Here is a 16,487-nt window from a genome sequence, read left to right on the forward strand (position 1 = left end):
CTCTGGAGTACACAGCAGAGGATAAAACATATAGAGGAACAGATTAAAGCACCGGCGAAAGAGGTCAGGAAAGAGGTGTCTAAAAACCACGATATGGCCAATAAAATGCTCGTTAAAGAGCTCACCGGTGCCAAGAATGGCCTGAGAACCAAACAGGTTCATTGGGATAAGGAACTTATCGGGATGCAGGAGCACTTCAGGCGGGAGCTTGCGATGCAGGAAACCGCCTTCGAGAGGGAGAGAAGGGAGTTACTCGGGGAGAAGCACCGCTTGGTTAAAGAAAAGACGGTGGTTAGTAGAACCATCACATATACAGAGAAGGCGATTACAAATATTGAGCAGCAGCTGTTAGCCGCAGAGCAAAAGCTCCAGGAAAGGCAAAAAACCCTCCTAATAAATCTACACGAGTTGGAGAGGAATTTCATCCAGATGGAATCTATGCAGGACCGGTCCAGGTGTGACCTGAAGGCCAAGCAAGGTGACATTCTCCAACAACTTTTTCTAACAAAGCTCAATGTGCATAGTATAAATTCAGTATAAATTAAATATTTTCACTCTATACCATTATCGGGCTCTGCATGCAGCAATTTTTTTTGTTGTGCTTTTTGAGGGGCGTTAGCCCGCTAATGTCTGTCTTTCATCAGAATAAAATAACAGGACCCCACTCCTGACGTCATGTGGCAGCCATGTCTATGGACTTTTAACGTTTGCTTCAAGCAGTGACGTACATGTCATACGGCTATGAAGTGGGCGCCCCTCACTTCATTTTTTTTGTTCACAAATGACTTTGAATTTTGTGACATTTATTTTTTTGGTTTAATAGATAATTGTGCAGATTGTTGATAAAAGACATGTATTATCCGGCGTAATTGTAACAAAATCCTCATGTACTTATGAATGCATAAAAAAAATTAACTGAACATTTCAAGCATAACTCCATATAATGTGTCTTAAAAGTGTTCACACATGTCTGTTGAAGAAAAGTGGCTCATTTTTCATTTTCTGCTGTAAATGAAAACATTCAAAATGTGTTTACATAACATTTTCACACTCAATTTAGAGACCATCAGCTAGGACTGGTGCACTGTTTCTCAAACATGTTTGGCTCAGGTCACCCCTGTAAATAACGTTTTCATCCACAGCACCCCTGAATGACATTGTTACTTTATAGCCCCTTTTGTCATGTTAACGGTATATGCTAATCTTTCACCCAAAGATACAGTATGTCATGAGGAACATTTTGGACAGATAAATAACTTTTATACTTGGAATTTCACCATTTGAACCTCTGCATATCCCTATCCTGAGGGGACCATTCACCAAAAATAGCCAATCTACGAGCTCACAACGCGCCACGTGTTGTGAGCTTGTAGATCGTCTGTTTTTGGAACAGAGACTTGGTTTTATGTAGTTGTTACTTTGTTAAACTTGTGTGACATCGATACATTCCAAATATTATCAAAGTATTCCGAGGCACCACTGGACTTTCGTCAAGGCACCCTAGAGTGCCACAACACCCACTTTGAGAAACCCTGGACTAGTCATCTGTATTTTTTGCCATTTTTAGCCTTCACTAGCCTTCACTATGCTGTGTACTGCCGTACACAGCATATCACAACCTTGTCCAGTACCTCCGCCCTGGTGAAGCTTGTTTTAATGTATTTGACCTCAGACACCCATTTGAAAATATTCCGCGCCAAGCACGGCCCCACCCCCATAGAAGATTTGCGTATAGTGAAAATGTTTTTAAATAAATATCCCAAGTCGCTCTAAGGTCCAAGGTCCAAGGTTCAACTTTATTGTCAACAATACCAGTTACAGGGTAAAAGGCACATGAAATTCATTGTGCGTTAAAAGACCATACAACAGCTACAGTCTAATGTCAAATAATCTGTATAAAGAACTAAGTGCAGGTTAAAACTAACATCTCTAAACACAACTACTGAAAGTGCAAGATCTCAGGTGCAAAAATGCAGAAGGCCTTAGATATATCAAGATGTTCAAATGTAGTTTAGTTTTTGACTGGCTCCGCCAAATAGATCTATAACAATGACGAATCCATTAGATGGCGCATCATTCCAAGATGGCGGCATGTGCACATAATGATATTCTGAATGAATGTTAATGTAACACCAAACATGCATGGTCGCGCATATGCATACATTCATGCGAACACATGCACCCTGAACTTCTGAATAAATGTGTTACTACTTTTTGCTTTGCTCCGTTCATAATTATGAATTTGAACTGGAGACGCATGTGAAGGTGCCGATGATGTCTCCGGTTCAAACCTGCCGCTGAGCCAACCAAACAGAGATTATGGGAAAATGAACTGGAACAGGAAACGGGTATGCCACCTTATGAAAACCCGGGCATACATCTAGAGCCGATAGAAGACAGACAGACCTACTGCGGACAGTTGAGCTATAGTGGAAGGGCGTAAGGAAGTATGAGGCTAAGCATGTGAAAATAACAAGTTCAATAAAAGCGCCAAAAGTTGCACCCGATGTAGCCTAGAGTTTGAATGAGCTAGAGCGCCCGAGCCAGCGATGCCCTGGCGTCGCCATTGGCAGCCAAAACCAATATGGCCACTGCTGTTCGAAAATGACTAACTTTCGAACCAGATGAGCTAGACATGCAAACGTGTTGTAAATTTTAGTTTTTTTGACCATTAGAAACACTATGAATGCTCGATTGGTCTGGCACTCCTTCGTTTGAATAACATTTTGCTCACGCCAGAGTTGTGGGTGACCAATCAGAGCCTCCTATTCAAAGTGACTTTGTAGTGAGTTTGTAATTGCCCCTTGGAAACAAAGTTCCAGACTTCGGTGTGTAATACCCACAATGATATTAGTCTGGTCATGCCAGGCTAGGGCAACAGATAATCATTACAAATGCTGGATATTCAAATCATGTGTGGACTGTACGTAACTTATGTTATTCTTTGGCATTCTCATGAACAAAAACTGTTTTTGTAATGTTGGAAAATTGTAATGTTGGAAAAGATGTTTGAACAGCGAAATCTGTCCGAACCACAGGACGTCCGTCTGTCTTCCTATTGGTCGATCCACATGATGTCACAGCCCAGCAGGAAAACGGGCCCAGGTATAAATATAAAGATGTACAATAACAATAGTGGGCCACAATAGGTAGTTTTGTGACGTCGGGACTGGAAGAGGTCCACCCTGATAACTCAGCTAAACTACTTATATAAACAAATTCACAATCATAACTTTACATTGAATTTAATCTCTCACAGTAAATAATCACACTTGTGTGAAGTTAAGGTGGCCTTACACTAGCCGATAATCGGGCATTTTTGACACTCGGGTGGTGCCCGACCGCTCAAAGCGCTTTCGGGATCGGCCCGATCAACATCAAGAATGTTTGATATTTGCTCTGCCCCGCTCCGATTATCCTGCTATCAGAAAAAATCGGCTAGTGTAAGGCCACCTTTAGGGGCACGCCGCCCAATATCGATTTCTTGAGTTATTGGGAAATATGAAGCATCATTTTGAGTTTTAGAAGCCTGCACATACAGTATGGCAGTCACATTCATTAATTGCAGATTCACTGCCATGAATGCAGTGCATTATTGTAAAACAAAACCAGTCACAAGCTGTATTTATATTGGTCACATCATCAATGTTTGTTTACTTACAAACATTAAAATTCCATAGACTTGGCTGCCACATGACATAATTAATCTTCAAAAGCCATGCATTGGAGCGCCCCTCAAAAAGAAACCAGTTAAGATCCAATATTATATTGGGTATAGAAAGCCCAACTGAGCTGTTTCAATGGATTACGTTACTATTGGGTGTGCTAAATCACACCTGTGTGTGAAGCTCCTATCATCATACATCATCCCATTCTGGCCAATCACAATTTGCGTCCTCACTTTTGTGTTTCAAGTTTGTGTTCACACAAACACTCAAAGCTGGGCATGGGAGGGGGCTAGTGCCCCTCAGAAATAACACTCGTGTGAAGTGCCATCATACAGTGTATCATCACATTGCGGCCAACCACAATTGGCGGCCAACCACAATTGGCGGCCAACCACAATTGGCGTCCTAACCCTTTATCCTCAATACGTACATTGGTCAGGGGTGCTCAGACAATCAAATCATCGCTATGGGGTACACACAGACACACAAAGCTGGGCATAGGAAGGGGCTAGTGCCCCTCAAAGATTTAGGACAAAATAACCAATCACTAGGATCTTTTAAAACCTTAAACCAATAGCCAACACCATGCCAACATTCTAAAACTAGTTGCACAATTATTATGATTTTGTACATATTCCCTCCCATAGGTATTTTAAGGTGGACACCATCTTGAAAATGATGATTTTCTCTAAAATATTAGTATGTTATTTAGCACACCCAATACTATCAGAATCCATTGAAGAAAAACTATCTTCTATCAATTATTTGGGGTTTCAACCATAATGCTGGCCTATCTAATATTGGATTCTTTGCAAACCCACCACTAGGGGGCAAGCCAATTTAGTTTGCGATGGTTTTTGAAAATCTTATGCCCACACATGTTAGCACACCTAACACCATGTCAGAATTCAAAAAGTTCCCGGCAGCCATCGTGGACACCATCTGTCCATCATTTCCGTTCACGAAAAATATCTTAAACTATATTTGCATTTTACTTTTGAGCGACGCTAGCCATGCCAAGGGGTGTTTCTCATCTCCTCTGTAAAGCCCGCCCCAAACCATACCAATGATTTTTGCAACCATTATGCCCAATGGCAGTTCCAAGGAGTTGCGACCTTAAAACGGTTTTGTTGCAAGGAGTTGGTGACTGTTTGTGCTTAACCACTTAAGCCCCATATGGGAAGCCGGCTTCCCATAGCCAGTTACACTTTGTGCAGAGGTCAATAAATCAATAGAGACTAAATCAAACTACAATTTCAATGTTGATTCCTTTACAGGGGACCTACAGCATATATAATCAGCTGCCATTGTATTTTTCATCCATACATTAGTATAATTTATAATTATTTTAAAAATAGTGTACAATATTTGCATACGCCAGGAATATAAGAACAACCAACATTCAAACTCGGGTAGAATCACTTCCCAGTACGCTAGCCAAACAACCTTGGTGTTGAAACGCAAGAGGACATTCTGCTCTTTCAAATGAGACCAACCATGTCTTGATACGATGTAAACTGTGCTCTCCAGCGTCGGAAATGTAAGCAAACTCTGTTTCCCAAAAAAAAGATCTCCGACATTTGTAGTCCATTTTGGCCGTGGTAATCCATCCAAAACTACACAAAGACCCCTTTACGGTCCTGATTCCTATAATACAAGTCCTTACGCGTCATTTCCATACTTGGAATTCCAGTTTGAGCCTTCACATGAAAAAAAAAGCTGATAGACAGTGGGTGATGTCGAATCACTGCTGTGGGACTACTGCCACGGTCATCCCATTGGACGACGAGGTATTTGGGCTGAGTCAAGTTTGGTTGTGATGGATCAATTCTATAGGCCTAGAGCTTTCCAAGGGTGGGTCATATGTTCTCATAGCCACAAGCATGGCCAAGATAGGTGACTGCGCAAACAGGCACAAGGCTGATTTCAATCTGGGTCGATGACGCGCAGCCTCTGTGACGCAGCACAACAACAAGAAGCGACGCGCTGCGCCTGGAGTAAACCGAAGCGTTCCTCTCAACAATGTTTTAGGACTCGATCCACTTCAGTCTTTGTGTAAGTATTTCAGTTATGAAATTAGTTATTGAATGTAATTATTTATTATTTAGTTGATAATTATTATTTTGTCGGCAATGTAACTGTAATGGCGTCCGTTTTGACAGACCATGTAGATAAATGCCTGTGAATAAACAGAGCCAGTCATGATGATTCTGACCTGATAACATTCGACAACTACAGTACAGTACAGTACAGTACAGTACAGTACAGTACAGTACAGTACAGTACAGTACAGTACAGTACAGTAACACATGTTACAGTACAGTAAAGCATGTTACAGTACAGTAACACATGTTACAGTACAGTACAGTAAAGCATGTTACAGTACAGTAACACATGTTACAGTACAGTAACGCATGTTACAGTACAGTAAAGCATGTTACAGTACAGTAACACCTGTTACAGTACAGTACAGTAAAGCATGTTACAGTACAGTAAAGCATGTTACAGTACAGTAAAGCATGTTACAGTACAGTAACACCTGTTACAGTACAGTAACACCTGTTACAGTACAGTACAGTAAAGCATGTTACAGTACAGTAACACCTGTTACAGTACAGTACAGTAACACCTGTTACAGTACAGTAACACCTGTTACAGTACAGTACAGTAAAGCATGTTACAGTACAGTAACACCTGTTACAGTACAGTAACACCTGTTACAGTACAGTACAGTAAAGCATGTTACAGTACAGTAAAGCATGTTACAGTACAGTAAAGCATGTTACAGTACAGTAAAGCATGTTACAGTACAGTAACACCTGTTACAGTACAGTAACACCTGTTACAGTACAGTACAGTAAAGCATGTTACAGTACAGTAACACCTGTTACAGTACAGTACAGTAACACCTGTTACAGTACAGTAACACCTGTTACAGTACAGTACAGTAAAGCATGTTACAGTACAGTAACACCTGTTACAGTACAGTACAGTAACACCTGTTACAGTACAGTACAGTAAAGCATGTTACAGTACAGTAAAGCATGTTACAGTACAGTAAAGCATGTTACAGTACAGTAAAGCATGTTACAGTACAGTAACACCTGTTACAGTACAGTAACACCTGTTACAGTACAGTAAAGCATGTTACAGTACAGTAAAGCATGTTACAGTACAGTAACACCTGTTACAGTACAGTAAAGCATGTTACAGTACAGTAAAGCATGTTACAGTACAGTAAAGCATGTTACAGTACAGTAACACCTGTTACAGTACAGTAAAGCATGTTACAGTACAGTAACGCATGTTACAGTACAGTAACACCTGTTACAGTACAGTAAAGCATGTTACAGTACAGTAAAGCATGTTACAGTACAGTAACACCTGTTACAGTACAGTAAAGCATGTTACAGTACAGTAACGCATGTTACAGTACAGTAAAGCATGTTACAGTACAGTAAAGCATGTTACAGTACAGTAACACCTGTTACAGTACAGTACAGTAAAGCATGTTACAGTACAGTAAAGCATGTTACAGTACAGTGAAGCCTGTTACAGTACAGTAAAGTACAGTAAAGCCTGTTACAGTACAGTAAAGGATGTTACAGTACAGTAAAGTACAGTACAGTAAATACTTTTACAGTGCAGTAAAGAATGTTACAGTACAGTAGAGTACAGTACTGTACAGTCGAGTACAGTAAAGACTGTTACAGTACAGTACAGTACAGATTGTTACAGTATTGTACAGTAAGGTAAATACTGTTACAGTACAGTACTGTACAGTAGAGTACAGTAAAGCCTGTTACAGTATTGTACAGTACAGTAAAGACTGTTACAGTACAGCCTGTTGCAGTCCTGTCCTGTCCTGTCCTGTCCTGTACTGACTGTTACAGTGCAGTAAAGACTGTTAGTACAGTCTGTTACAGTCCAGTCCATTCCAGTACAGTAAAGATTGTTACAGTACAGTACAGATAGTACTGATATTGGTTTGTGGTTCAAGATGTTAGTTATTACAGCACACATTAGTGATAATAGCAAATAGAAGGAAAATGTGGTTTAGCACTGCTCATTGTTATTGTTTTTTTTTCCTGTTTTCATGCTTATGTCATTATTTTGTATCTATTTTTTCTTAGTCTGATGGCGAGGAGAAGGACGAGAGAGACTCCTGCTCAGGAAGCCGGACAACCACCCAGCACAACCCTGTCAGCTGCTGAGAGTAGAGTGGCTGTACCAAAGCCACTGGCACCAGAGTTTCACCCCTAGAGTGGCTGTACCAAAGCCACTGGCACCAGAGTTTCACCCCTAGAGTGGCTGTACCAAAGCCACTGGCACCAGAGTTTCACCCCTAGAGTGGCTGTACCAAAGCCACTGGCACCAGAGTTTCACCCCTAGAATGGCTGTACCAAAGCCACTGGCACCAGAGTTTCACCCCTAGAGTGGCTGTACCAAAGCCACTGGCACCAGAGTTTCACCCCTAGAGTGGCTGTACCAAAGCCACTGGAACCAGAGTTTCACCCCTAGAGTGGCTGTACCAAAGCCACTGGCACCAGAGTTTCACCCCTAGAGTGGCTGTACCAAAGCCACTGGCACCAGAGTTTCACCCCTAGAGTGGCTGTACCAAAGCCACTGGCACCAGAGTTTCACCCCTAGAGTGGCTGTACCAAAGCCACTGGCACCAGAGTTTCACCCCTAGAGTGGCTGTACCAAAGCCACTGGCACCAGAGTTTCACCCCTAGAGTGGCTGTACCAAAGCCACTGGCACCAGAGTTTCACTCCTAGAGTGGCTGTACCAAAGCCACTGGAACCAGAGTTTCACCCCTAGAGTGGCTGTACCAAAGCCACTGGCACCAGAGTTTCACCCCTAGAGTGGCTGTACCAAAGCCACTGGCACCAGAGTTTCACCCCTAGAGTGGCTGTACCAAAGCCACTGGCACCAGAGTTTCACCCCTAGAGTGGCTGTACCAAAGCCACTGGCACCAGAGTTTCACCCCTAGAGTGGCTGTACCAAAGCCACTGGCACCAGAGTTTCACCCCTAGAGTGGCTGTACCAAAGCCACTGGCACCAGAGTTTCACCCCTAGAGTTGCTGTACCAAAGCCACTGGCACCAGAGTTTCACCCCTAGAGTTGCTGTACCAAAGCCACTGGCACCAGAGTTTCACCCCTAGAGTGGCTGTACCAAAGCCAATGGCACCAGTGACAACACACAGAAATGTGTGAGGGTATGAAACAATTGGCATAAGGACTAAATTGGGGAGGGAAAAAAGGAATAAAAAGCGCACAAAAACAGTGGGTGGACTCAGTTATTTGCAGTAATTTTGCAATGTTTGAATTTGCAAACCATTTTTATTTGTTTTGCACAAATGGAGTTTGGAATAAAAGTACTCCATTTGGAGATGAAAGTATGATTTTGTGTCGTTTCATCTATTTATGCAGTGCACAATGGTAGAACATACTAATTTATATACTTTATATGAAGGGGAAAGGCTTCAGAGTGTGTAATTGTCCATCTGTAATGGAAATCAATTGGAATTTACATGAAAATCCCCTGTTTTGAGGCAAAAAATCTATTTGGCACACTTTGGGCACATTTGCTATCCAAATGGCTAAACTTTAGAGTCCGTCTATTACAACTATGTCTAAAATGGCTGTATAATTGTTGTACTTCAGTTCTAAGACACCACATTTGTAGGAACTGCAGTTCAGAAGTTGTAGAACACATTAGGTGCATCCTTGGCCTGCTGGTAAATGGTATAGTGATGTTATTCTCATTCAAATCCAAGTTTTGTTTAGGCGGAGGTACAAAAATATAATTTCTGCTGTGTTATATCTGCTGTCACTCTGTCCTGGTGGATGCCACCACTAAACTTCCACTTGATATACATTTTTTAAGGTGTCAACTATCCATAGAAAACCAGATTGTACATCTAGGCCTTGTAGTTATGGAGTTATAACTGATTTAGTTTGGGTATGTAATATCAGGCGAATTTTTTAAAAATGACCCTGGGGTTTAAGTGGTTAAGTCTCCAACTCATTTTGGTTTATTGTCAGGGTTCTTTTCCATTCCTGGAGCTTCAGATCGTCCCTCTCTTTTTGCCACTATAGTCTTTTGCAACAGCCACGTTCCTTTAACTCGTGACGGTGTCGTAATGTCCGATTTTATACTAATTTACAAGCTTGTAGATATGCTATTTTTAGATCGCAACCAAACATAAAGTGACTTGTCTTTTAGTTCTGCTGGATCTCGTTCTCCACTAGTCCCTCCCAAACCAAACCCATTTTAGTCTAGTTTATTTTTTCATAGTTTATCGTCATAGCTTAGTTTTTATTTAGTTATTTTGTTTTCGTCAGTGAAAAAAGGTAGTCGAACATTTTTCGTCATAGTCGACGTCGAAAGCCTTAATTCACTCAAACTTGATGCCCTGGGCCAGGGGAAGGGCCTTGCTGTAGTTGATGGTACAGGTCGACCGCCTCATATACTGCTTCCAGGAGTCACTGCCGGACTCCCTCCCACCCCCTGTGTGTTTCTCCCCACCGAAGGCCCCCCCAATCTCGGCCCCACTAGTAGGAATATTGACATTCACAATGCCGCAGTCTGACCCTTTGGGGCCCAGCCAGCGGAAAACCCGACCCATATCCGTGGTGAAGATGCTGCTCGACAGGCCCTGTTTGACCTCGTTGTTCCAGGAAAAGGCCTCCTCTTCCGTGTTGAACTTGAGAACATAGAGGACGGGAACAAAGGTCTCGCTGTGGACGATGGGAGCGTCGTGAGCCAGTCCCGTGATGATGGTGGGCTCCACGTAGTTGCCGGGGCGCTCTATGACCTTGCCTCCACACACCACCGTACCACCCTGTTGCCTGGCCTGCTCGATAGCAGCCAGGTACTGCTCGACTGCTTGCTTGGTGTGAAGAGGCCCATAGAGGGTGGTGGGATCCCAGGGCTCGCCGACGCGAATCTGTCCGTAGGCCTTAGCGATCCTCTCCACCACTGTATCATGAATGCTCTCGTGTAGCATTAGCCTCCTGGTGGTCGTACAGCGTTGGCCGGCTGTCCCCACAGAGGCAAAGACGGCCGAGGGCACCACCAGATGCAGATCGGCGTCCTGGAACACGATGAGAGCGTTGTTCCCGCCGAGTTCCAGCAACCGACGACCAAATCTTTCCTGCACCGTCATGGCCACCGTCTTTCCCACGCGAGTGCTGCCGGTGAACGACACCAGATCCACACGCTCGTCCTTTGCCATGGCGGTGCCGATATCGGCACCGCCGCACGTCGTGGAGCAGATGGCGCCAGGCAGGTTGTTTTGCTCCAGCACCTCGGCTACAATTCTGGTCACAGCAACGCTGGTGAGAGGGGTGGTGGGGGCTCCTTTCCAAAGACAGACATTGCCACAGATGAGAGCGATGGCGTTGTTCCAGCCGTACACGGCGACGGGAAAGTTGAAGGCTGTGATAATGCCAACTAGACCCACTGGGTTCCACTGTTCAATGAGGGCATGGCCTGGCCTTTCTGAAGGGAGGCTGGGCCCACCAATCATCCTGGACAGGCCGACAGCATAGTCACAGACATCAACATATTCTTGCACCTCTCCCACTCCCTCTACATAGATCTTGCCCATTTCCAGGGACACCAAGCTTCCAAGAACTTTGATCTTCCTCCTGAGTGCATCACCAATCTGTCTCACGATCTCCCCTCTTCTGGGCGCCGGGATATCTGCCCACACCTTCCAGGCTTCCCTACATTTCTGTATAGTCTCTTCGTAGTCTGCCAAGGTTGCCTGGCGTACTCTGGCAATGGGCTGATTGTTGGCTGGACAGTATGACGTGACGACCTCGCCACTTCCTCCCCATGTCCCGTTGTAAACGCCACAATTCTCTTCCGTTAGACCCAACTCTTTGAGCCAGGCGTACTTCGGCTGGTTGATTAGAAGTGTAGACATCGTTGCAGTTCGCATGTAGCGGAAAGAGATAATGTTTGATGAGACGGTCCTGTGCAACGATGTAGTAAAGTTGAACAGACACTGCATAGCACAATAAAGAGGTGTAATGGTGTTATAAACCAACGTGTCTGTGTCCCTTTTATGCCCATGTAGGAAGATCCCTGATATCACCAAGACGACGTCATAGTCCTGCCGCTCACTTTACACGAGTATGATTAGAATGGGGCTTGTACTGTACATGTAGTAGTGAACGGACTGGCATACTGTACCCAACGTATCTAATGTCCAATTGACTTCAAACTTGTCTAAATTCCAGTAATCTCTGTCTTTGTAAGTGTATCATTCTGCGTGCGCCTATCTCTCAATATACCCAAATGTGGAGGTGACTGATGTCATAGTACTGACCAAAGCCGTTGGGTTAATAAGAATTGTGTGAATGAATAACTTACTACATAATAAGGCAAACAACGTTTACGCTGACAAAGGGAATAGAAATGTCCAGCCTTTAACTTACTCCCTTTTTTACATTTGATGTTTTAACGTCTGTTTCATATAACACCAGGGAATCTGCTCGGAGAGACTCTCACCTTAAGCCTGAGCTCTGGCACAGCGTACAAGGTCGACCTGAAGAAGATGGCCCAGATTAACCCCGTTGCCAAGCACAAAAGGAAGACGTTACACTCAAGTGACCTAGCCGGTAACGATGGGAGTCAAGTTGAAATAAATAAGGAACAGACAGAGGATGAACCGGTCGCTAAGAAGAAGAGAGGAGCAGGAAAGACGCAGACAAAAACTAAAGAGCTGCCCATAGAAGAAATGGAGAGTAAAGAGGTTGTCAAGACACTGCTCATGAAAGGCAAGGCTCCTGTGGACCCTGAATGCAAGTGGGCAGTAGGCAGTGCTCATGTTTACAGTGAAGGAAACAACGTTTATGACGCAATGTTAAACCAGACAAATCTTCAGTTCAACAACAACAAATACTACCTGAGTCAGCTTCTAGAAGATGACAGCTCAAGGTCCTACAGCGTGTGGATGAGATGGGGAAGAGTGGGTAAAGTTGGACAGAACAGCTTGACAGCCTGCGGGGAAGACCTGCTGAAAGCCAAAGACGTCTTCAAGAAAAAGTTCTTTGACAAGACCAAGAACGAGTGGGACGACAGGGATAGCTTTGAAAAGGTGCCCGGGAAATATGACATGGTGTTCGTGGACTACAACCCCGACGATAAGGAGGAACTCACTCAGTTGGACGCTGTGCCCAAGAAGAAGGCCTCCCAGCTGGAGGTGAAGACTCGGGCGCTCCTGGAGCTTATCTGTGACCTGAAGGCCATGGAGGAGTGTGTACTGGAGATGAAGTTTGACATCAGAAAAGCTCCTCTGGGCAAGCTGACCTCGGAGCAGATCCGCGCGGGCTACGCAGCCCTGAAGAAGGTAGAAGAATGTATAGAGAGTAAAGGTAGCCGCCAGGATCTGCTGGAGGCATGTAACCAGTTCTACACGCGGATCCCACATGACTTTGGCTTGAAGACACCCCCAGTAATTAGCACAAGAGAAGAACTGAAGGCAAAGATTTCCCTGTTGGAGGCGTTGAGTGACATCCAGATTGCAGTGAAGATGGCCCAGTCCGGTGCAGACAGTGCAGAGCACCCTCTGGACAGACAGTACCAGTCCCTCCACTGCCAGCTGCAGCCTCTCGACTCCACCGGCCACGAGTACCAGCTGGTAGAGAAGTACCTCCAGTCGACCCACGCCTCCTCCCACAGCGGCTACACCATGACCACGCTGGACATCTTCTCGGTGTGCCGGGACGCGGAGAGGGACAACTTCCTCTCTCAGATGCACAACAGGACGCTACTGTGGCACGGCTCTCGTCTATCCAACTGGGTCGGCATCCTCAGCCAGGGGCTGCGGGTGGCCCCGCCGGAAGCCCCCGTCACTGGATACATGTTCGGAAAAGGCATCTACTTTGCCGACATGTCGTCCAAGAGCGCCAACTACTGCTTCGCCAGCCAGCACAACGACGTCGGACTGCTGCTGCTGAGCGAGGTGGCCCTGGGAGACGGCAATGAGCTTCTGGATGCCGACTACGAGGCCCACAATCTCCCCGCGCACAAACACAGCACCAAAGGCCTTGGACGGATTGCGCCCGATACTCAAAACTCCGTCTCTGTGGATGGCGTGACCATACCCATGGGTCCAGGAGTGAGGACGGAGGTCGGGAAGGATGGCTGTTATTCTCTCCTCTATAACGAGTACATAGTATACAACCCTGCCCAGACCCGCATGAGGTACCTGCTACGTGTTCAGTTCAACAGCGCCTCACTGTGGTGACATGGGGGGAATTCAGGATCTGTACACTATTAAGATGGAGACACAATGGTATGATCAGTTTTGCATCGCGCTGTGACACATTGTGAACTTGTAGTCGTAGATCTGATATTATAATTGTAAATCAGGTACATCGCTGCAAATTCCAGTCAATCTGTGGATGTTTTTGGGGGGAAGGTCCAGATGTAGACAGATGTTGAAAAGACAGTAGAGTCCTTGGTGTAAAAATCAATTCAGGTGAGAGTACAGATGTTACCAAATGCACCCGTTCCAACAGGATTTTACTGTGTATAGAACCCTCCCTCCCTTTCCAATTGTGATGATCTCATCATCAGATTTGTGATGACGGCTATTGGAGTATTCTTCCTGAAAAACAAATGCTTGCAATGCATTCAGATGTCCTCCTAAAGGCCTCAACGAAGGTTTTTGGGCTTCCTCCTCACGGAGGATGCAGGCTGGGGCGTCAACCCATACTGCTCCCGGGTCACCAGACTATACCTGGTTGTCACATAGTCTATTCAGTATTCTCACAATTTTATTGTTTTTAAGGGGCGCCTTTCTATAAACAGCTTTTGTCCCCACACGTCTCAATATTTGTCATTGACAATGGACGGAGAAATTACATCAGAATTCCGCAAAATATGACGTAAATTAAATATCAAAACATTAAACGCCATTGACATTGAAGGGAAAACTTACGTCATAGGCTATATGTAAACGAGCAAAGGGTCCACCATTTTCAATTCATCATAACATTTAGAGACGTACAAATATACACTTCTATATGGGCAAAAACAAGAATCATCATAAAGGAAGCAAAAAGGGGGGAAAAAAACAAACATATACAGTGAGGGGGGAAAAGGGGTGGGTGGGGGATTCAGATTTTACGGGGGCCAGTTTCGAATTGCAGCCATCCGTAGGTGCCCTTTGAGAGCAGTTTTGAAGGAGTCAAGGGATGCATGTCTTAAAGTGCCATCTTCATAATAGATAATTACGCAAAGACATAACAATTATTTTATGTAACATTTTTGAGTGGTGTAAACCACTCCTACAACTGGCTTTTTTGTGCAGAAAAAATGAGCATGGTTGCTATGTTCACCCTGTTCACCCGGGTGTGATTTCATTACGTCATGCTCATTGTGCAGAAAAAATGAGCATGGTTGCTATGTTCACCCGGGTGTGATTTCATTACGTCAGACATGATTTCATTACGTCAGACGGGCTATCCTATATAAGACCTTACACCACTCAGTTCACACGGGTGTGATTTTTATTTTATTATGTATAAACACATGTAAACACAAATATATATTTATATTTTTTTAATGGAGCCCGAGGCCCGGCCCGAAAACGTTGTGTCGGGTTCCGGCAGAATTTGATAACTCAGTCAAGTGGCTATACTAAGTAGACTATAAAGTTAAGGTAAGTTTGAAAAAGGCATAAATCCATAAAAGTTCAGACCCGTAAAGTTCCATTTGTACTCTTATGAGTTACAGACCCTTAAGGGTCCATTTGGTCTATCATTTGGCTGGGGACCTCCTTTGGAACCCGTTGTCATCATTGTTGATGACTAGCTGCTTCAGCATTATGCAAATAGGTGCATGAATGTTTACTGCTAGAATGACAAATTAACAGACTGCATTCTTATTTTATCACTACAAATATAGAAAGTAGTCTAATATAACCTACTGGAGGTTTACTTTTAAACCTACCTTATTAACCAAAGTATTTCCAACAAGTGTCCTCAAGGAGTGAAAGGCTGGAGGAACACATCTATCGGTTAGCAGGCCAGTTTTACGTTACAAACTAAACAATAACGCTGCTCTGTTGTCAATGTTTAACCGAGTGGCCTTAACATCACTTCAGCAGTTGAATTAAAAACCTGGTCAAATGGCGACATCAAGTGGCCAACATAGGCCGTTGCTCAATATGCCCACTTTGTACTTACAAATTATCTGACTAGAAATTCACAGTAGTCTTAGTTCATAGATATGAAATATTGTAGTTTTGACTTAATGACATGTCACGCAGTTGATGTAAAGGTTTAGGCTGTACTCTTTTTCTATAACTTTTATCCCACGATTTTGCAATCCATTGTTTCACCCAGTGTCAATTATCTAATGTAATCCTGGGCGCTACACTTTCTCTGCCAACCTGGGGGGGGGGGGGGGGGGGGGGGGGGGGGGGGCAGCGGATGACCTCATGCTTCCTTCTATGCATGACGAGTCCAAGCTACTTCTTTTTTTGTTGTTGTGGCTTTCACCTTTATTTTATATTTTTTATAGAGGGACAGACAGTAGGCTGACAGGAAATGGGAGAGAGATGGGGGAGTGACATGCAGTAAAGGCCGTCGGGATCGGGAGTCAAAGCCGCGGCACACTGCCAGACTTGGGCTACCGGCCAAGGTGCCTGGACCGCTGAGCCACGGCCCAGGCCCAAGCTGCTTCTTTTCACCTGACAGGGGAGAGTTTCCCCGGCCGGACGTAGCGCGTGGAAGGAACACGTTATTCCGACCAGTTCCTTTCCCCTCCATCAGGTAGTTTAGAGACCAGGATT

General features: G+C 44.4%; 3 protein-coding genes across 4 annotated transcripts in view; 2 read left to right on the plus strand and 1 right to left on the minus strand.

Annotated features, from left to right (window-relative positions):
- Nucleotides 1-16,487, plus strand: part of LOC306914491 (putative E3 ubiquitin-protein ligase TRIML1) — a 56,636-nt gene that overhangs the window by 17,263 nt on the left and 22,886 nt on the right. The gene's annotated exons all lie outside the window — the stretch shown is intronic.
- Nucleotides 10,071-11,606, minus strand: LOC306914168 (alpha-aminoadipic semialdehyde dehydrogenase; the record flags this gene model as incomplete). The annotated part of the gene is made up of 1 exon (XM_079491113.1): nt 10,071-11,606. The coding sequence occupies one exon, from the start codon at nt 11,604-11,606 to the stop codon at nt 10,071-10,073; it is 1,536 nt and encodes a 511-aa protein (XP_079347239.1).
- Nucleotides 11,638-13,934, plus strand: LOC306914354 (poly [ADP-ribose] polymerase 2-like; the record flags this gene model as incomplete). The annotated part of the gene is made up of 2 exons (XM_079491349.1): nt 11,638-11,659; nt 12,169-13,934. The coding sequence occupies 2 exons, from the start codon at nt 11,638-11,640 to the stop codon at nt 13,932-13,934; spliced, it is 1,788 nt and encodes a 595-aa protein (XP_079347475.1).

This window comes from Electrona antarctica (genome assembly GCF_951216825.1).
Source record: "Electrona antarctica genome assembly, chromosome: 21".
NCBI classification, from domain to species: Eukaryota; Metazoa; Chordata; class Actinopteri; order Myctophiformes; family Myctophidae; genus Electrona; species Electrona antarctica.